This window comes from Melanotaenia boesemani, chromosome 13, assembly GCF_017639745.1.
Source record: "Melanotaenia boesemani isolate fMelBoe1 chromosome 13, fMelBoe1.pri, whole genome shotgun sequence".
Taxonomy (NCBI): domain Eukaryota; kingdom Metazoa; phylum Chordata; class Actinopteri; order Atheriniformes; family Melanotaeniidae; genus Melanotaenia; species Melanotaenia boesemani.
The window spans coordinates 16,011,244-16,033,465 of NC_055694.1; the positions used below are offsets into that span (position 1 = coordinate 16,011,244).

At 39.9% G+C, this 22,222-nt stretch overlaps 1 protein-coding gene across 5 annotated transcripts in view; it reads right to left on the bottom strand.

The window, feature by feature from the left end:
* fmnl3 (formin-like 3) overlaps window positions 1-22,222 on the bottom strand; it is a 30,755-nt gene that overhangs the window by 2,845 nt on the left and 5,688 nt on the right. Inside the window, exons 2-25 of one of the 5 annotated variants that reach the window (XM_042003401.1) lie at window positions 14,900-14,983; window positions 14,736-14,816; window positions 14,386-14,462; window positions 11,271-11,354; window positions 10,732-10,878; window positions 9,733-9,841; window positions 9,481-9,557; window positions 8,991-9,084; window positions 7,839-7,913; window positions 7,480-7,590; window positions 7,232-7,381; window positions 6,579-6,680; window positions 6,004-6,367; window positions 5,536-5,622; window positions 5,323-5,447; window positions 5,015-5,217; window positions 4,638-4,941; window positions 4,470-4,550; window positions 4,240-4,369; window positions 3,969-4,129; window positions 3,686-3,787; window positions 2,399-2,491; window positions 2,149-2,272; window positions 762-805 (exon numbers count right to left, since the gene is read on the bottom strand). In XM_042003401.1, coding sequence (XP_041859335.1) covers window positions 768-805; window positions 2,149-2,272; window positions 2,399-2,491; window positions 3,686-3,787; window positions 3,969-4,129; window positions 4,240-4,369; window positions 4,470-4,550; window positions 4,638-4,941; window positions 5,015-5,217; window positions 5,323-5,447; window positions 5,536-5,622; window positions 6,004-6,367; window positions 6,579-6,680; window positions 7,232-7,381; window positions 7,480-7,590; window positions 7,839-7,913; window positions 8,991-9,084; window positions 9,481-9,557; window positions 9,733-9,841; window positions 10,732-10,878; window positions 11,271-11,354; window positions 14,386-14,462; window positions 14,736-14,816; window positions 14,900-14,983 — 3,003 coding nt within the window. In that variant the 3' untranslated portion in view covers window positions 762-767. Of the gene's footprint in view, window positions 1-761; window positions 806-1,251; window positions 1,376-2,148; window positions 2,273-2,398; window positions 2,492-3,685; window positions 3,788-3,968; window positions 4,130-4,239; window positions 4,370-4,469; window positions 4,551-4,637; window positions 4,942-5,014; window positions 5,218-5,322; window positions 5,448-5,535; window positions 5,623-6,003; window positions 6,368-6,578; window positions 6,681-7,231; window positions 7,382-7,479; window positions 7,591-7,838; window positions 7,914-8,990; window positions 9,085-9,480; window positions 9,558-9,732; window positions 9,842-10,731; window positions 10,879-11,270; window positions 11,355-14,385; window positions 14,463-14,735; window positions 14,817-14,899; window positions 14,984-22,222 lie in introns of all 5 variants that reach the window. The other 4 variants (XM_042003397.1, XM_042003399.1, XM_042003402.1 and 1 more) reach the window with 4 other exon arrangements.

A 22,222-nucleotide genomic window follows, 5' to 3' on the forward strand; every position in this document is an offset into this window, starting at 1 on the left:
TTTAACTCAAAAAATATTAGGAAAAAAGGGCATAAACAATCCAGACTTGACACAAAATGACACATTCCCATAGCTTTGTATTTCATCTGGAGGTGGTTTCACAAAACAGAGAAATTCAAAGCTTTGGGAATGTAGCTATAGCAACTCTATTTCACTAACAATGCAGCGTTAAAAAAACACACAAAAAAAAAACATCAGTCAACAAGCTCAAGATGTCAGCAAAAGTAAAAGAAAGCCTTTAAGCTTTGTAATAAGTATGCATACAGATTACAATCATGTATGTTTTAATGGTTGTGTTTTTTTTTTTTTTTTGTTTTGTTTTGTTTTTTCTTGAGTCTGTTGACCAAACAGATGTTAAGCACACTGTGGATGACAGTTAGCGAAGTTAAACATGGCGGACATTGTTGACAGGTGAGAGGTAATTGAACACTTGACAACATGCAACACATAATAGAAAAAGGGATGAGGATGATTTTTAAGTGTAAAGTTATGCATTTAAACTCAAAATACCACAGGAGCTTCTCTGATAGTAGTCATTATGGTTTACATTGGAGCAAGTTGTTCCTTCAGCACATTATCTGGCTTCTTAAAGTGTCAAGAATCTCTCATATTTATCATTCTCTTATGTGATAAAGCAAGTCTCAGTGCTGTAAAGCTTGTTTTTGTTTGAAGCACTAGCTGAAGCAGCTGACGTCACTGTAGCAGCACACAGTAGCCGAAGGGCCAAGCGGTCCAGGTTTCAGCCAGGCTACCTTCCTTACCCTCTCTTAGGAGTGGGAAATACTGTCATTAATCTTCTTTTCAGCTGGAGAGGGGGTAGAATAAACAATGGTGGTTGAGGAAAGAAGAGTCACATGTTAGCCGGAAAACCAACACCAAACAAGTTAGTCTCATGGGAAAAAAGCAATATTGATGATAATCAGTTTATTAGCCAAACCTCTTCTTTTCATTTAAGACTAAATATGCACAGCTGCTCATGCCATGCATGATTTTATATGCTAAATCACAGTCATGGCCACTGCGAGTGTATCAAAAAATTATTTTTCCACACAAAAAAACCATGTTGGTAAAGAGGTTTGGCTGCCTCCTATCACAAGATGCCTGATAGGAGTTATCGTAAGTAAAAAAAAACAACAAAAAAAACAAAAAAACAACCAATGACGGCCCAAGTTAGTTGACACAGTGTAGTTGGAGTGGGTGACAGGGATCATGCTGCATGCACAGTGTGGTCAAGAGGCGTACAAGAGACACCTGAACAACCTTGGCATTAGAGGGGGGGGAGGCTAGCAGTTGGCGTCGTCACAGAGGTTGGCTTCACAGAAGAACCGTGAGCCACGTTTAGCAGTGCGGGCTGTGAAGGGCACGCTCTTCAGTACTGGGGGAGGAGGGGGAGGAAGAGAAAACATGTCACACCTGAGAAGCTGTATTTCTGGGGAGCGCAGTAGACCACATTTTGCTCAGAAGACTTTGATAAACCTGCCAAAAACTGTGCTGATGGTGGTGTAGATCTAGAGATACAAACCTTGTAAAACTCTCAGGTTTTTAGTTGGATTAAGACACAATAAGCATGTACTGGTGCCCAGTGTGTAAGCTGTTACTGCTCTCTGATAGTACTGGCACAGAAGCATTATTAACATTACTTAAGTTGATGCAACATTTATATTATTGCATATAAGATTAGTGATCATGACAAAAATAAGCTGAAGCTGGAGATGATTATTTTTGTCTCATTAAAGCTCCTACATAAAGGATTTATACTGTATATTCTGACAACCTGTAAAGCATTCAAGTGGGACAGCTGCAGAATCCACATACTTTTCCAAAGATCTTTTGTGAATCCCATAAAATGACTGTATTAACCAAACTTTTTTTTTGCATAATTGGGGTCAAACTGCCTTTCTTTCACATGTACAGACTCAGCAGCTTGATGCTGTAAATTTAATAACTGACTAGACAGCAAGTCATGGAACAACCAGTGACTGCTGTACTGCTATGTGCTGTGCTCTTGCTGTGCTGGTGTCTGGACTACGTAGCACAAGGTGCACTTCAAAGGAGCTGAGCAGTTGAGGACCACAGTCATCCTCAGCCTGGGAACACCAGGGCTCCTGGTGCCCACATGGGGTCCTTTAACAGTTCTTTCTGGCCCACCTGTGATGATGTCCTCAATAGTGCCATCTTTGCCCTCGTACACAGGTCGGTGGTCTTTGGCTTGCCGCCTGCGCAGCTCTGCAATAAGCTCCTGCTGCTGATGCCTCTTCTTTTGGGCCTGGACCTGCAGCAACAGAGAGGATATGCGTACTGTTCACTGTGCTTTTTGGCACGTAACAAGGCTTTATTTAGCCCAGAGTAAACATCTGAGATGTTTCATTTAGCTCAGCTGCATGCGTTTGGACTGTACCTTTGGATCATGCTGTTTAGCCTCCTGAGCCAGTAACTTCTCTCTCATTGCTTCCTCTTGCTTTTTCCTTAGTTCATTTTCTTCCACCGCATCCTGTTGAGAGGAGAAAAAGGTAAGCTGTCTGGGACGAGAAACTGCAGCTTGAATAAATCCAAGTCAACAAACTTGTGCAGCCTTTCTGAACACAAAGAAAAAATGTCAGTAGTTCAACATACACAAGAAAGGCATGCTTTCATGAACATAACCACCCTTTAAAAATGTATTCTTTCTCCCTTTATCTCCCAGAAAATGTTTCAACATTTGGATAAGCTGTAGTCAGAGGACAAAACATTGTGCCCTGTCTTTCTCTATGTTATACTGAAAACAAATCTCATTAAAATCAATAGGAAATAGACACCACTTAAAATGATTGTGCTGAAGCAGCTGCCCTTTTTAAAGTATTTTAAAAGAGAACTTTTCAGATTTTGCTCATCAGGTTAACAGAATCATCCCTTTCAAACCAAAAGTCCCCTCCTTTTAGGAGTAAAAAAATTAACAAACAGACATTTAACTCACACAAGCATACATATAGGAAAGAGCTAATCTTCTCATCAGATGTCAGAAAGTTAGTAAGAGAACAAGAATTAATCTGTTTAATTTGCTGTTTCTTCAGTATATCGCTGTAACGACTACATTTAAGACACTTCAAAGATGCTCTGGAGTCAGATTTACAAATATAACCTTCTTTTTGTGGTGAGTTTGTTTTCATTGTGGTTTTATTTCTACCCTTGGCTGGTTTATTTGTAACCCTAGGCTGAGTTCTCACTGAGGTCATTTTAAACTTATATATCTGGTAATAAAAGACTGCAAAAGCTGGACAAACTAACTATTCTGGGTTATATCAATTTGAAGGCAAACTATCCCTTAAAGAAATATACACACACTCGAGCAGACACATGGATCCAGAAATCCTTGTATTGCACGTTTCCTTGAGCAGATCCCATAAATCCAGACTGAGAACAATCTCAGGAAGTGTGCTGTGTGGTGGGGCAGGGCGCGGCTGTCCGGGGGCTAAGAGGTGGAAGGGGGAGGAGAGGCCATCTAAACACCACAGCTGCAGCTCTAAAGTCAGAACCAGCTGGTCTTTCCTGTTATTTGGCCTCGGACTAAACGCCACGTCCTGTGGCACAAAGGCAGCCAAACTCTGCCCCATTCTGCTCTGACAACACCCCAGGGAACTTCCCACATGACCAGCAGAAAGATCTTCACCCTGCTGGCGCAGAGGTAGGGAGAGCTCACTGTCCTCACCTTGTAGGCTTTGATGAAACGCACAAACACAGGGAAGAACACAGAGGGTGGAGTCGTCTTGGCGCTCTCTCCGAAGTAGTTCACCACACTGTTGAAGGCTTCCTAGAATCGGGAGGGAGAAGAGTGGGAGCAATGTTTGTAAACACTGTCAAATTAGGAGCCGTGATTGGTTCTGTGTGAAAGGTTAGCCAGCTGAATGTGGGACAGAGGTGTGCTTTGTGTCTATTTTTGCTGGCTTGAGAGGATACTTCGAAGTTTATGATGCAAGGACAGTGCTGGATACCTCTGCTGTTTTTGCATCTTTCTGCAGCTTGTCCAGCTGTGTGTCACTCGACTGGATGAAACCTTTCAGGACTGGATGATCATGGAGACTGCACTCTCGCCGGATCAGATCCATGCCTTTGCCTAGCTCTCGCACGTCAAGCAGCACATTTTCTAAAGATACTTCACACAAAGTCATTAGAGAATATGTCAGATTTTTCCTCTACAAAAGTGCCCAAAAATCTTTCTGAACAAACTGAAAAATATTACAATAATGTACGAAACAAACTCACCTGCTGCAGCTTTATCCACAAAGTGCAATTCATTGTAGAAGTTGGCCAATTCAGGATACCTCTCCTTCACAATGAGAGCGATGTAGTGAAGCAATGTCATTTTTCTGTCTGTGGATTTCGTGTCCAACAGCTGTATGGTGGAAACAAATGAATGACATGATCAACTAAAGCAGCAATAAACTGTTTCTCTTTGCTTTTGTGCAGACTGGATCTCTCTCCCTATTACTCACCAGATCAAGACTTTGTAATTTGAATCCATAAACACAGCCTCGTTTGCTGCTGTTCATGTAGTTTCCCAAAGCTAATATAATCTATAAGCAAGCCAAAAGAAAGGTAATTGTGAATAATAATAATAAAAAACTAAAAGTTCTCATAAACACACAAACATAAACACTCACCTCGAGCATCCTCTTCAACTTCGGTGAGGATTTCACTGAGCCAGAAGCAGCGATGATTGCATTGAGCTGTGGTGTGAGCATGCTGATGCTGTCTGCAAAGTTCCCAACAAATGTGATGATGTTCATTCTTTGGGTGAGTCGCTCGATTTTGCTAAACAGTAACATGAAGCGATCTTCCTCTGCCAGCTGATCCAGTGGACGCCGCTCGCGCTCATACTGGCGAAGCACCTTCACCTCAGCCTCAGTGGGCAAGAAGCGCATCAGGCACTCCACAAAGTCCACAGGTAAAGCTTTCAGGTCAAACCTGAGAAAACACGTGTATCAGTAACTTTTTTCTATAAGTATGTGTTTTATGTAGGTTTTTGCCAGTTGCATACTTCTCTATTGCTTTGCAGATCTCCTCTGTGGTCTTGTTAGCTTTTCGAAGTGTTATAGCTAAGTTCTTGGAGCGGTTAGCATCCAGAAGCGTGACTTTGTTCACTGCTTTCTGGGCTACTTTGCTTTTTGTGCAAGAAAGGTCCACAATTGGACCCTGAGCTCTGGTCTTAAACAGCTCCTCAAACTTCTCCAGATCCAGCTCCTGTACATGAATGACACTTTACTGATTCATTCTGAAGTTACATGAAAACATATTTTCTTGGTCCCCTTTAAAACAAGTGCAGGCATCAAAATCTGCTACATTTACCTCAAGCACACGTTCATCATCAATCTCATTGAAGACTGTGCCATTGATCTGATTGGGCTTTAGTGCGGTCCAGTTAAATACAGGCAAACGGAACTTGGTCTTGATGGGCTTCTTGATTCTGATGGCTGTGGTTAAGATATAAATTTACAGACAAATAAATACATGCTTTAATGCTTTTTGTTGGAATGAAATGAAATGTAATTTTCTTCTCACCTGACAAACCCACACTCAGGATAACAGAGGGAGACGCATCTGGCAGTGGGGGAGCAAGAGGAGGAGGTGGTGGTGGGACTGGTGCAGCTGTAATTAACGAACAAGAGGAGATTTAAAACAATACATGGTATTTATGTGTTTCGAAACTTTTTATTTTTCTGTCGTGTGAAAGAGATTTTTACTCTGACTCCAACCGTGCCAAATACAGTGATAATAAAAGTGTTGAAAACACTTTTAACAGTCTGTGCAGTCTTTCTGCACACACATGCACACACAGGAAACAAGATGTGCGTTTCCTTTTCCTGTCTGGGTTAGATGAACACTGCTATGACCCTTCACCTGGCTTGATATGAACAAGCAAAGACATGGGGCTGAAAATACACCCTCTCTGGCAGTCTGTAGGCAAAACAGTCAACTTTCACATACATATGTCGTCAGATAAAATTAGTGTGAGTCATAGTGCATCACCTGAGGAGGATGGCAGAGGAGGGGGAGGTGGTGGAGGTGGAGGGGGAGGTGGAGGAGCTTCACTGGCTGGTGGCAAACTAGTGTCTGGTCCTCCTGGTTCTGTCAGTCCAGCTGTTGAACCCAAAGATAGCTGCCCAAAGTTCCCCAATGGGATACCAAGGCCACTACCTCCACCCACACCACCAACACCCAGAGGCTCGATGGCGATGTCTCCATCAGGTTTCTTGTGCAAACGGATGGTGCCCTGCTGCTCCAGCTCCAGCAGTCGCCTCTCAATGTTGAAGTGCCTCTGGAAGGCAGCATCCTTCTCCTTAATCATACTCCTCAGGGTGTTGACCTGGGTGTTGGTCGACTCGTACGTCTCCTGAGCAGTCACCAGGGGGCAATAAAGAGCACAACATGATGACTCTGCAAGCTTAAAGAAACATCCTGTTTCCTTGTGATCTAATTTGCTATCACAGCAATTTAGACACATGCAACTGAAACTAATAATTGCTAACACACACACACACAAAATAAAGCCTTTATGATGCAAGGCAGGCAAGCTATTTTACATTACGACAACCGGAGCTTACCCGTATTGATTGTAGGTCCTTATCCTTTTGAAGAAGCAGCTTCTCCAGATCTGCCACTTTCATCATTGTTTCATTCTCAACCTCCAGTAACTTCTCTGTCACCTAGAAACAAAGACAAAAGGAGCGACAAAGAGATGAGAGAGATGCATCTTATAATGGACATCTTTCGCAGCTCCACTCCCTCCCACTACATCCCATACACTGCATCATTAATAAGAAACAATATATATTCAGCAGCATGATGCAGGAGGAATATGACACAGCTTTTAGTTTTGATTTTGGCCACATTACACATGTCGCTCAGGAATTCACCAAGAATCTTCACGCTGATACTCCCCCATCATTCCCGACCTCTGAGAGCAGAGTTTGTTATGAAATTCCTAGAATGATGTCAGGGCTGCCTACGACCTTTTCATGAGAAGAAGATCTTTGCAAAGCAGCGTGGGATACACAGGCAATGTTCCAGTAAGAACAATAATAAGATTGTTTCACACACAGTATTTTCCAGCATTCTCCACCCAATTATTATTGTGAGCACTTGTGAAAAGCAAACAAAGAGTAGATTTCTAATTACCACATAGTAGTAATAATAACAGTCCTAAAAATGTGCACTGAAAGCAATGTTGGTGGTCCAGACTGGGTGGTGCACTCACATGGGACAGGTGCTCCTCCAGTTCCTCCACCTTCTCCAGTGCTGCATTCTTCGTCTCTGCATCTTCCAGGAGGCCACCCACATCAAACACATTATCTAGGTAGGCTTGGATCTGCACCGACAGCTTGTCACTCTCCGTATGTTTACATTTCTGACATCAGAGATATTGATTCAGAGTTAGTGACACCGCATACACATGCCGTAGTAGCGGTCACTTCGGGCCACTTTAGCAACATAACTGTTTCTTACCTCCAGGTAGTCATCCAGTCCCAACTTGGTAAATTCAAACTGAAGATGGACTCTGAAGTTCATGTCCTCGACCGAGTGGACCACAATGTTGATGAACTGCATACAAGCAACCTGGACCGCGAACGCAAACAGACCAAAGCCCCATTTGTATCTGCTTCTAACATGTCATTTATTTCTAGATATAGTCATCTACTCCATGGACCTGCTGATAAAATGTGATTTCTCTCATACAGATTTCTAAGAAAAACATTTTGCAATTCCATTTAGAAATGAAGTTTTACAACTAATTGTTTGTTTGGATGGACAGGCACACATTCCCATTAAAAAGGAGAAATCATGTAACACAAAACTTGTCCTACCATGAAGTCGATGTTTCCCTCCTCACTGCGGAAGTAATCCATCAGTCTCTCAAAGCGATGCTTCTCTTTACAAACCTAAATCAGAAATGGAGCAGAATGCAGTTGCTTTTCTTTTAATCTGCAACACTGGCTTACAAACGTATTTCAAAACCAATAAGACGGAACAAAACAGACATTTTAAAACTGTTTAACTTTTGTAGATTCATTTATTTTAAGATAAATATTATACAAAATGGATAATCTCTAAAACTTTTAAAACGTAGTGAAAGAAAATTATTTGATATGAATACATGTTCTATTTATTTTATTTATTTATTTATTTATTTATAAAGTACTGTTAAAAATATAATAGTAAATGTCAATAAAATCCTCAGAAATTTTCTAAAATCCTCTACCCTCTGCATGGAGGACAGCTTTCTTGTAAGAGTAACATCTTTCTATTGAATTCATGGGAAGGGAGGCTAGTGAGAGATAAAACTGATGTTTTTGTCAACATCCTGCACAACACATTAGAAGAGGATATCACAAAGAATAAAACAAAAGTAGAACATAAGGGTTTTTGTCACCATCTTTACTAAACAAAGTAGCTGTGGATCTAATCAAAGATTACTAGTGTAGCAGTGTTTGAATACCTTTCATTGCACTTCATTGACCTGTCACCTTGTGTTAATCACTTTGGAAAATACCATCACAGAATTACCATCTATTCTGTGTGTTGATTAGCCCTAGCATCTTTCTTGGAATTTTACTTGCAAGATAATTGTCCTGTTCTGGATTAAGATGACCATTTAGGAAGAAACTGAAAAGCAAAACAAATCTTTTTATGACTGCAGGCTCCCACCGGGGAGTTGATCCTTATCATTATTCAAGGCTGCCTCACATCTGGTGTCGTAATGAGACTAATAACTTCAGACAAGCCCCCATAGAGTTCTGTTTACAGCCTCTGTAGATGTGAAATCTCCCACGATTCCCCAGCTTTCATTCCTCTACACTGGCCCTTTATGCCTTATATGCACACCAGCAATGTGCAAAATTTTAACAATTTAATAAATAAGAGATTATTTAAGCATATTTAGTTCCTCCAAGGTTAGCAATATATAACTGCATTAAAACAGAAGTGTTTCTTATTTAGTTAAAGATTGCTTGGTGTACCTCCTTGAAGTTGTCAAACGCTGAGAGGATGATTTCATGACCTCCTCGGACAAGACAGACGGCAGCTAGTAGCTCGAGGACCAACGCTTTTGTCCTGTAAGTGCATAAGAAGCTCATCAGTACAGCACAGTTCAACACATCAAGAGCAAACAAAAATGTCTGTCTGCATTTGAAATCCTTAAAACTGCTGCAAAGGTTTACATTCAGGGGTTGAAAGTTATAAACCACATAAAAATATTTAGGTCTTTATCACCTTTTAAGTATTTGCCCTCCTAGCTCTTATTATAAAGTGATCAGTCTCAGTGGTTTACCACTAATCTGTCTTTAGTAAACATCCCTTTAGCAGCAAGTATTTGTGGCTGTGATCTTTGACTTCAGAGAGAAGCAAAACCCCTTGGAGAATGGGAGGCAGATCATATGAACTGCAGGCTTTCCCCCTATTGTCTAGCCCAACCCTGCTACTATGGAGATGGGGGTCCACAGTTCTTACCGTGAGTTCTTATTGTTCAAGCTGAGAGCAATTTCATTGACAGCATGTGCATGAGACATGACCATATTGAAGCCATACTGCAAGGAAACAAAAAGAGAGAGAGAGACAGAGCGATAGACAGGGAGTAGGATGTGGTCAGAAAAACAACATTAGCACTCAAAACGTGCACAGGAAACACATCATCCTATCTATGTCAGATTGTGCTCAGTATAGGCTTGTCTCAGGAGGAGTGTTGGTGTTACTGTTCGATACCTGGTAGTTCATGATTGCTCTCAAGCACATGATGCACACATGCACATCGTCTTTTTGACTCACGAGTCGGGAGTTCTTGATGGTTTTGGTGTTAGAAACTGAGCCATAGCTGCAAAAGATGGAAGAGGTTCATATCTCCCAGTGCTTTACTGGTCAAACAATCATGGTTCATTTCATTTATGTCTGTTAAGAATCTGTTATTCTTACAACTTGTGTTTTAAGTTTGTTGCACAGAAAGAGAGACAGAGAAAATTACAGAGAGCAAAGACTAACAGAAAAAAACTTTGAGGTTACAGATGCATCATGGGAAGTGCCTGGTTTCCTTGCTGCTGTCAACAGACCAAAGTGTGTGCTCACATACTGCTGTTATGTAACTGTAATGTACAGTCATCATGTGCACATAATATTCCTTTTCGTGTGCCATCTATAAATGGTTTTAACTGTGTGTCATGATGACTTTGTTTTCTCAAACATTTGTTAAGAAAAACCACATAAACAGTTTAACTAACAGAATCAGTGGTAATTTATTTTTAAATGTTGTGTTATGAAGCCTTAAATTTTCTTTTGTTACTAATTCTTAAGTGTAAATTATGTTTCTTCTTTTCTTTTCCTGTCAGACTTTGTATCTAACATTTCTTTGACTGTTGTCTGTGCAGTGGTGAAGAGGAGAACTGAACAACATGTGCAGCTGCTCACAGCTGGCTCTCATCTGTAGACAGTGCGGATGCACATCTGGTCAGATGAAGGAGGACCGTTAACGAGGAGGGACACATAGCACTGATGGTTAAGGACTTTCATCTTGTACGTCTGATTAAGTTTATGCAGAGCAAAAAACCTTATGCAGCGAAAGGTCACATGAAATTGAACTTATGAAGGCATTCTCCTAAAAATGAAACAGCACTTCAACAACTGGCTGGCATGCTAATACATGTACACAACATTCAGTGTTAGCAGAGCAAGCCAGTAACAGAGATAGCTAATAGCGGGGAAGCTACGTACCGCAGGACAGACTGGCGGGCAGAGCGCACCAGTGTGTTGCAGAAGGGCTGGGCGCTCGAATGGTGCAGATCTTCTATGGACCTACTCCATGACTTAGCCTTGTCCAAGAAGCCATCCTCCCCATTTTCCAGCCCCTCAAAATTAAACCTGGGCCACATACAGACAGACAGACAGACAATGCAATACAGAGGCACAGGGGTGGAGATGAGGGATGAGGGAAGGTAGGTTAGCAAGGCAGATTGGTAGAGAGCCAGGGGGTTATCACAAGAACTAACATGAAGCTGCTTAATAAAGCTCAGCACAGAGATTCTGACCTATGCAGGCAAGCTAAAGCTCAGCTGTAAACCATGTAGCATCTGTCCAGAAATACATTCAGTTTGCAACATGGGCAACAAGGCATACAAACACATCTAAAGAATGTGCCAGAAGCACATTTTAGATGCACAGGCAGTTTCCTAAAGGCTCTTCTGGATGCAGCAGCTCAACTCAGTTGCTCAAGAAAAGTTTAGATCATGACAAGTGTGTTTAAGTGTACTTACATGACAGCACACTGGGCAAAGGAAAGGTACTCCACCAGGACATCGAGACCTCTGTTCTCATCATTAAGGAACTCCCTGACCCACCTGTGACATATGGAAACAGAGGGGAGTTAGCTGGGCACAACTTTAAGAGCACACAGTGTATCCATCAGGACTTGAATTTAGCCATTATTTAATTTTTGTGAAGGAATGATAAATGGTTCACACTTTTATATAACTTTTTAATCTTCTCTGTTTACAAGTTTCTCATTAATAAATTCACACAGACACTCAAACAACACATTTAATTGTATTAGTGCACTTTTTTTTTTACTGATGAGCAAATTAAAGACACTGTGGGATTTTGTGTCTTGCCCATGTGGACATGCTAGCGATCAAAGTGCCGACTTTCTAGTGAGAAAATAACACCCTACCCTCTGATCCACATCCTCCCCTGACTTAAGAACACTGGACACAAGTTCAAAGGGTAGCAATGCTAATGCAAACAGTTCTTAGCAAAAAGTTTATACATTAACCCAGATTCCTGAAAAAGTGAAAATGTATTAATTTATTCATTAATTTATAAAAAAAAAATGTGGGGGCAAAAGGGGGCGTTCCTGTATCTTCTCCTCACACTGTATCAAGTCTGTGCAAGAAGTGGTGGATGAAAATAGATGCAGTCAGGGTATCTTAAAGCCTCTAGAGTGGATGCCAAAGATTCACTGATTACAGCTAATAGTCTTTTTATATCTGGAGAGAACCATGGCTGTATTATGATCTTCTCGGCAGCAGTCAGGCCAGAAAATCTGATATTTCTACAGAAGAGTCTGGTCCTGACGGTGGAGTCATCATCAAATAAAAGCGTGCTTGGTTTTATTGTTCTATTCTTTTATTGATCAATATTATGGCTATAAAATCTATTCAAAAATGATAGTTACAAACTCATCTGAGCATCGTTAGTGCACTTAATTAATGACAAGTATAACAAAATGTAATGTTTGGTGATAAAATCCAGTAAAGCAATTCCTTAAAAAGAAGCTAGATGGAGGCAGAAATGTAAGATTTAAAGAGCCTGTGTAATCTTTAGTTATACATTTATAATTCATTTTAGGTAATCTGTTAAAAAAAATTAGATACTTTAATGGTCAAAGAGCACACTATTTACTTCATGTGTTTTTTTTTGTTTGTTTGTTAGTTGTTGTTTTTTTTAGGTGTGCAAAACTTGCCACCAACTAGGCACTAAGCAAATATGTTTTGTGGTGATATCATTCAGTAAGGGAAGAAAAGCCTGGAATACAAATAAGGTGTTTAAGGCTGTTGAGGAGCAGTGTCTTCTCTTGGCGAGGATAATTCTCTTATGTAGGCTTTCTATTTTGTAGACCTTTAACATAAACAAAAAACTATACAACCCACCCAAAGGATCATATGACGTGTTTAAACAAACCCACAGGTCAAACAAACTTATTTAGAAAAAAAAAGACTGAATTTCCCAAACTGTCTGTTATTAATCATCTGACCAAATTTGGCCTCTTGAACTTACTATGGCTTTGTAGTCAGAAACCTTTCCCTTGCAACAGAGGAATTTTTCAGACATTTAAGATGCTTTCACTTGCAGCTTGTTTAAAATTTGTCTCGTTCTATGACATCTTGCAACTCCTTCCATCTGATTTACTGTAAAAGCAATGTCATTAACACAATATCCAGACAGTAGCAGTAACTTCGGTGAGTATAGTATTATATTAGCTGACAAATTTTACATCACAGACTACCAGAATGAGGCTAGAAACATTGGTGAAAGTAGCTCTGAGGGGTTTTCTCTGCCTTGACTAAAAGATTGTGGGAAAAATGTCCATGGAGAGTAAGTTACAGTGAGGCTCCATATTTCCTCGCCGTTTAACTCAAGTTTTCTGGAGAGAGAAACAACTCCAAACAAAGGAATTCCCATTGCAACCAGAGAAAGAATGTGGAGGGCATATGGCTAAGAGAAGCCCTGACACTCAACAGTATTTAGTCTGCCTCCCCCACAAACCCCCTTCACCTCCTCTCCATTTCTTCAGGAAACTCCAGGAGGGACGGGATTGGGGTAAAAGGTTCTTAAAATAGTCTTGAAATGCTGGTTATGATTACGGACTGCTAGTCAGCCAATGGATAAGTCAGGCAGGAAACCAATCAACCAGAGGGAAGGAGGGGAAAAAAAAGGAAGAGAGGTGAGGAGCGAGGAGGGAAGAGAGGGCAGGAGGCTGGCTGATCATCAGTTTCCTGCCTCCCCCTCTTAACCTTCCTTGCCTGTGACCTCCTCACTCTTTCCTCCGTCTACTTTTCTGCAAACAGTTGCTATTTCAGGTTTTTGGCAATCTTAGGAATAACACACCCGAAATGTCTTAGAATTCAAACACACAAACACACAGAATAAACCAGAATCTGTTACACTTAATCCCACCCACTAAAGTCTTCTGAAAAGAGTTTTCCCTTTTTTTTTTTTATCTGTCTGAGAAAAGCACAGAAAAAGATTTTTATTGACGAAGCCTAATAGTACGAGTTATTTTAGTCTTTTTATAGTCGTCATTTGGGTTTCAGAAACAGAGGCAAATCATTGCATCACCTCTTTTATGCACAAGTATGTGCATGGCATTGTGTAAAAATCTAAAAAGAACCAACATCCCAGCCTGCAATATCTACAGCAGAATTCTATTCTACAGCAAAATCTGATGAAATAATGCAAATGTTCAGCTTCTTCTGCATATGCTAGATGTGTATACATAGAAGTCTGCTTGTGTTTGTTGTTGCTCTTTTCACCATGTCCAACAATCCAATGGTCAGCCAGGCTTCCTGTCCCTCTGGCATACACAACAAAGCTTCCTGCTCAACACTATGGGGGAGTGGACATAGAAGCACAATGACTACCATCTGGGCATTATGAGGACCAGCTCTGCGAGGTGGAGCTGCAGGGCTTGGCAAGTTAGAACAATGGAAGAAATCTGGGCACCAAAGCTGTGGGTCCCTGCAGCAGCAGCAGGAGCACACAAAAGGAATATTCTTTACAAGGGAAAACAATAAAGTTGTTTCCTCAAGCTAAGCATGCCAGTAAATACAGCTGTGTAAATTATCAGAAAAACACAAGATAAAAACTGATTACCCAATGTGGTTTGTCCTCAGTGATATCTCCAGCTCCCGCAAGACTTTTGTAGACTCTTGCACACGCCTGCGGAACTTCTGTAAGTCGTAGTAAAGCAGAGTTTTATCAAGTCTAAGCAATTTTATTCTGTTTGGCAAATTACAATTTAGAAAGCTTATGATATTTCAAATTACATTGAGTTTAATTAAATCTTTTAATAATCCCTGAAGGTAAATAATTTAATACAACATAAAAGGGGTAAAATAATGAACAAATTAAATACTATTACAAAAAAAATGAATAATAAAACATTATATAAAAATATAAAAAGAATTAAAATAAAGCCATAAAGGGAATTTGTGTAATCCCACCTTCCGTGTGACACTAGGGTCTAAATATCCTCTCAGCTTCTGGATGTAAGTATGAGGTGGATTCTTCACCTGAAACCTCTCCTGAAGATACACAACAGAAGAAACATTGCCATGTAAGTTTGCTGTGCTCAGTGTATTAGCAAAGTATTTGTTTATTAGTTCACCTGGTCACAGATCAGGTCCCACTTCTTTTCATTGTCATACTGCCGGAGTAGCCGAGCTTTGTCTGGAGGCAGGTTCATGGAGTTCTGGAAATATAAAGTTTGAGCATTAGTTTCATTCACACCAACATATTTCCTTTTTATGCGGTTTATTTATAGTAACTGTGACAGAGAGTGTATCAGTGCTTTGTGGGACTCTGGTGCCAACAGCAAACACTGGACAAAATTTGAGGGACTTACACCATGACCTCACTTCCTGTGTTGACTTTTAGCATCCTGTCACAAGACATGATCCGCATCTCCTCGAGTTGGAGACTCATTCAGACTACGCTTTGTTTTCAACCACAGCATGCCGCTATCGGAGCATGGGCCTTTTACCAGAGCTGTCATGTAAACCACCAATAAAAACATTTCAGCACCAGTTTACTGAGCCCAAATTAAACCCTAAATGTTCCAATTTGTGTTTGGAGACCACAGTATTTAGACCAGAAAAACATAACACGAACTGTATGACACAAGCTTTTGACTAATTGCTTCCTTCACTGAGCCAAACGCTTGTAAACAGCGACTGATGGGGAAACCTTAAAAATGGGGAAGCAAAACAATAAGAGGGAGCAGTCCCTGAAGCTGATCACCACAGCCATTCTCTTTGAAGAAATATTTTCTTTACAGGGAACCTCATTTACACCAATATCAACAGTGCAACACAAGCACAGCCACAAACTGCCTGTCAGCCTGACTTTAGACCTGCAGCTATAACTCAGTCAGCTGTCCAGAACGCAACACCTTGTCCTGTTAACATACCCGACACCAGATGTAGTGTTCACACCAGTGTTTTTTCTCAAAATTTGATGGAGGAAAAACAACACATACTTGTTCTTATGACAGCTCAGCCACTGGCAGCAGTGTAACATCACATGTGAGTGTATCAGAATTAGTTTTCCAAATTGAGACATTATTAATCTCATTAGCACATCGTAAATCATGTGAGGTTAAAGGCAAAGGCGCATTACTCCTGTGCTTTTATGGAGCTAATAGCTTCACATTAAATTGCACAGTGTGCGATCAAAACTTGCAGAAGTTTTAACTCTCCACCGGATGCCACAAAACAGCCTTCTACAACTTCGTATGAATGTAAAAAGGTATGACTAAGCTTTCAGGAGCTGTAACTGAAAAGGGCCGAGATGCTGTATAGAAGGATATTTTGACTGACCAGAAAACCCCCTGCAGGAAAGGGCAGAGAAGCGACATGCATACCAGATGTTCAGAATTATCGAAGGAATGTGTCCTGTTTATAGTAGTAGTTTATGGTAGTAAATTTTCCCCCTTGTCTGACCTGTGAGCTGCTCTCTCCTCCTCTGCTTCTCCAGGGAGAAATTTTACCTACTATGCAGTTTGTATGAAGGTCGTACTCAAAACTGAAGAGCAGCATCTCCCATCTGTATCTGTCTTCAATAAGCAGTGTGTCTAAGCATTTTTCACAACTGCTACAGACCAAATTTTATACCAAAAACAATGATGCACTGCAGCTGATTATCATCAGAAAACTAAAAGATCTATATTCAAAGATTTTGTATATATATATATATATATATATATATATATATATATATATATTTTTTTTTTACAAAAACAAGGGGACTAATAAAGAAAATAGGTGTGATTGAGTGATGATCACATTCTTTCTTGCAGCCCTATTTTAGTATATACTGATAATACAGTACAGAAGCGTCAATAAAATGGTCTTTGGTTGTTTTAATAAAAAAGTAATGAATTAGATATGCCACTTACACACACACACACACACACACACGCACACACACACACACACACACACACAAAAACACATTGATGTTCACATAAAACACCCAAATGGCACATGAAAAGTAAGCTTAGATATCTCCTCCAGGATCTGTCCAGCACCAAAGCCTGCTTCCCTTTGTTTGCTTGGTCAGTCATGCATACTTAAGCAGAACTAAAGGGCAAACAGGCAAAGAGTAGGGTCTCCATTTGTAGTAATTTGATTCTGAATTACTGGAAGCCACGCATACCAGATGAACACAAAGACATTCTTCCATTTAGTAAAGCAAAGATAACAAAATAAGCTCAAGCAAAAATATCTAAATAAGCCTGGGTCTGACTTGATGATTACAGTTAGCTGACTATTCATTATTGTAGAAAACATATAGAATGATGAATAAAAGTATTTGGATCACAACCCACAGAGAGGGCAAAAAAGTAATATGAAAAACGTGTGTTTATTCATGTTCAGCTGTCAGTTGGAACCTCAGGTGCTGTAAACAAAAGCAGGTGAGACTCTGTGCAGGTGAAGGAGCAACTTAGTTAAAAACTAACTGCAAAATGTTGACTTGAATGATGGAGGAACAAAAACAGAGAGGAGGTTTTCTTTCCGACAAGGTTTGGGTTATCTGAGCCAAGTAACCCAATTTAGCTAATTTCATTTCACTTTCCCCCACAGTGATGCTATCTTTCACTTCCTGTGTTTATTAGAGGCTAAAAGAGGTCACTTTTTGTGGGAGAGGGAGCAATAGCATTTAACTGTTTGTGAATCATTAGCCCATTTTAGGGGGAAAAAAAGATATGCCAAATATGTTTGCTGCTTGTTACGTTGCCATGTTGCCCACATACTCTCCCCCAGCATGGCCTTTCTTGTTTGACCTGAGTCTGGCCTTACAAAGAACTCAGTGTGGAGCTTTGTTTTGATTTGGTGTCATGCCATTCCCATCCTTTGACATTTGAGCTATGTCTTTCCTTATAGAGAGTTGCTCACAATGGCAGGTGGGCAGGGTCAGTTTATGCCCCCTGGTGCTGTGCAGAGCAAAATCCAGAAAACTCTACAACCTGATAAACTGGTTCTATCAACACAGCTATCTACCAAATCATCAGTTCCCCACTGTAAGTCAAGACAGGTCACAGAGTATTAAAACAGAACCACTTAAGAGGCAGAAGTAAACTCTAACAAAGTTGTGCTAAACTTTCAGATACCTTCTGAAATAAAGGATTAAAAAAACTAACTCAAAAGTAAAATAGTGAGTGAGTGGTAAATAACAGGTAAATAACAATAAAAATTCAAATATAAAGGATACAAATGGGATATTAGAGATCTAAATTATGGCACAACCCTACCATTAGGGGAATAAACATAGAAACACAGACATGTGAGCCATTAACAAACGGAAATTTAACTGAACAGTTAAAGTTGCTGATAGGGTCGTGTTACTGGTTAAGGAGGCTAAAAAAGCTATAGGACACAGCAGGGTTCTTAAGTCATGGACAGACCCCCACATCCAGGCCCAGAGTCTTTTCATACACATGGGTACACGGGCAACCGCCATCTGCCCTTTACCTAATCCAAACTGATTTACAATCAGCCTTGTGTTGAGTTTATGATCGACAACTGCAGCCAAAAGCCCTAAGAGATACAAACAGAGAAGAGTGGCAGGATGTTTCCTCCATTCCCAGCTTCACACCTTCCAGTCAGAACAACATATAACACTAACATGCCTCAAACTAAATGATCTTAAACTCTATAGCTTTGCCTTAGTTGTCCATTTTAAAATGTAAAACATTGTTAAAGTTATTGTTCACCAAAAGCTGAAGAGGCCCAGGCCTCCTTCAATGTGATTCTTTCTTTTGTGCTCAAGTGTTGGGCTGGGAGCGCAGAATCTGTGTTTTTATCTACTGTGATAGGTGTACATAGGCCAGACTTAGTTATCATCAGCTCACTGGGAAAGGAGTGGGTGGTTTAAAAGCTCACCATGCTGGACAGAAGCCGTGGTAGTCCAGACATGGAGTCCCAGACGACTTTCAAGACTGTCTGCTCATTAGGGTGGGGTCCAAGAAGAATAGACCTGTTGCTCAAATCAACTGCGAACTGACATAATCAAGATCTATAGTCACAGCTGAAGAGCAACACAAAAGACATGTTGTAGTCATTTTCTTCATTTGTTCATATCACATGTCCTTAACTATGAGGAATCTTTGGAGGTAGTTGCTGTATACATATATATATATATATATATATATATATATATATATATATATATATATATATATATATATATATATATATATCATACATGGCTTTGCACAACATCAAATTATAACAGAGCAACAACATCAAAACACTTCTTGTTGCACCACCATGATAGAAAAGGAGCAGGAAGAAGTTAAACTTATAAGACCCGCCCCTGTCAACAAATCAATACTGAAAATCCTTAACAAACACATTACAATCCACACAATTTCCATCATTCGAGTTCATACAAACTAAACATTCTGTTTTTATACATAGCTTTAAACTGAAAGATATTTACAAACATCTTTAATTCAATGTGTAACGAATTCCACAATTTGACACCGCATATTGAAATACACATCTGTTTTAAAGTAGTCCTTGCAAACTGAGGTTTAAAAGGAAATTTTCTCCTATTATCCTGGTCTCCTAAAATAAAAACTATATATACATATATATATATATATATATATATATCCTGTAAGAGTAAGATAAAACTACTACTTTCTACAGAAAACTCTGCTGTTTACTACAGGGAGGAAAACAGAGACAACAAGGAAGCAAAGAAAACACATTAAATGTCCGGATTCTTTTAGCATTGTGTGAGAAGAGTTTAGAAAGGAAAGTGATGCACTAGTTCCCACTAAACCAGAAAAAAAAATATAATCATAATAATATAATCATATATAAATGTCTTCATCAGGAAAGCAAACAAACAAAAAACTCCTATAAACTCCTATAAACTCACAGCAACTTGTGGACATAATGTGACATAATGTACATGTCTCATTCAGTTACATATAGGAGGTTATGACTACGTGAGGTGGGGCTCATCAAGCCAGATGACCTGTTTAAATGACATAATTCATCGTCAATAGAGGCATGATTCAGACTTAGGTCTACCAAAGAGTCTAACATATCTCACTAGTCAAATAATAAGGGATGTTGCTATCAGTGCTATTGTTATGATTCCTCCTTTTCCTCCTCATTTTGAAACACAATGACAGGAGACAGGATGAGAGCCTCGGTTGTTGTCGTCACGGAGCTACAGGGACTTCCTGAACTCTCCAGGAAATAAAAAATAACTGCTCTGAATAAGTTTTGGTTTGTTCTGTCGCTGTACGTAATATAAGCATGTATGTGTGTGGTTGTGCACATCCAGTCCCAAGTGCTTGTATGAATGTAATTTTAGGTGCTTATCCAGGTCCCAGGTAAGGTAACAGTGAACTGAAAGCGTCAGAGCAGAGTGTGAGAAAACACTGCCCCCCTTTCTCTGAGCAGACATTCGATCACCCTATCGCTCTTTTGTGAGGTAACCCAAACCTGGCGAGAACAACAAAGCATGCACAAAGATGCTGGAAGGAGGAGAGGCCAACAGAGCGCACACTCCAGTTTTCCCGAAGGCAGTCTGTAAATAAGATAAATGCTGGTCCTTTGCTACAAAGCAAACAGGAACAGGATCAGTTACACGCATGGTAAGATATTAACATAACAGATCCTGCCTGTTTGTTTGTAGGCAAATGACTACTTTCAGACAATGGATCTAAGTATATGTACATTAAATTGCTTTGTGTTTTCCAGTCCTCAAACAATAACAGTGGAAAGGGGTTTAAATTCCACAAAAATGAAAACCATTAACCTGATATCAAGTGTTGAGGTTCAGACTGGGGTTGAAATGTAAAGATAAATAAGAGATTAAAGACACATGGAAATCAGAGTTCCCATAGCACCTAACTGTCCAGATGAGTTTTAAGTCTAAAACCAAAAGATTTTCAATGAATAATAGAAACACAGAGAAAACCAACTAATCTTCACATTATGAAACATGTTACTGACTTACTTTCCTCTGGTTTATAAATCAGATAATCATTTCAACACTGACATTATAGCAGACAAATGGTTAAAGCCATTATTATTGCTGAAACTTTCCCTAAGCTGGGTTACATCTTAAATTATGGGCTGTTAAACCACCATTAAATCAGAAGTTCATAGCTGTGCTGTGAGGTCTTCAGCCTCCATTACCATTTCTCTGTCCTCATTCATTTCTTTGACCTGAACACTTTCTGAAGGATGCTCTCCTCTCCTGTGAACTTATGTCTTCTAGTCTGTGACCTCTGAGTTTGACTGTTGAGATAAATCACTTCCAATCTTTTCTTTTCAACACAACCAAATTGGCTTCCACAAAACAACAGGAAGGTGGCAAAGAGCCACTTCCAGTTCATACGTCAAGAACTACCTCTCCGAGCCCATTTGCTAATCCGTTTGTTTAACCAGTGATGCAGTAGTGATGGACAGCAGTGATAACTCGGTCTGAGTTAAAGACAATGAAAGACTGTCTAAAGACTAACCAACAACCCAAGATAAAGAAAAAATGTCCTGCAGGGCTTGAGATCTTTCTGAAGCCAGATGTTCCACATGCTTCAAAAAGTGTGTGATCTTGAAATGAATGCTTGTTTACATGAACTTATTACTAATGTTTTGTGCTAAAAAAAAAACAGCAGCATTCTCATCTGACAACTATACTCATTTAGTTTTTCTTTTTTAAACATATTGCATCTTCACAAAATGTGAACACAAAGAAAGACAAAGGTGAGGTTCAGAGTAAGTAATAAACAAATGTTTCCACTGGTCATTAATCAGAGGTATATGTTTAGTCTTTAAAAGCAGACATCCTGTTTGTTCCCCTCTGTTCATCCATGCAGGCCCCAGGGAAGCTCCAGCCAACAGGCGATATGTACAGGGAATGTTGGGTATGCAGGTACATGAATGCTTCAAATACTCATGCTGGCCAGGGCTTTTAACACACTGCCCAGTTAAAAAGAGGAAGGTCTGACAAACTGAAAGGCCAACAGTTTGAACTATGGAGAAATGCTGAAGTTTCAAATCAGATGAACTTTGTAAGTTGTCATCTCGGTGGGAAAAAACGGTATTGGTAAAATAGGAGGAACAAAAACCAAAACCAAACAAAAAAATCTCAAGACTCAGAATTAGCATCTGATGTCACCAGTCACAAGCCTTAAAGTTTCCCCTTATATCAATATGGCTTGATTCACTTGAAATGTCACTTTTAAAAAACAGAAGCAGAGGTTTTGAGACACTGGAAAGTAAAGAAATTGCATGTCATCGCTAATTCACACCAGAGGTGGCATCTAGCTGTAATCCACTGGCTGTTTTAAAGGCCTTACATGGGCTCTTTGGAGCATGCACGTAAAAGGAGTGTAACTGCACAAAAGGCACCAGGGGATGAGGCCCCCTTTCTAAAACAACACTGACTGACAGAGTCCCCATTG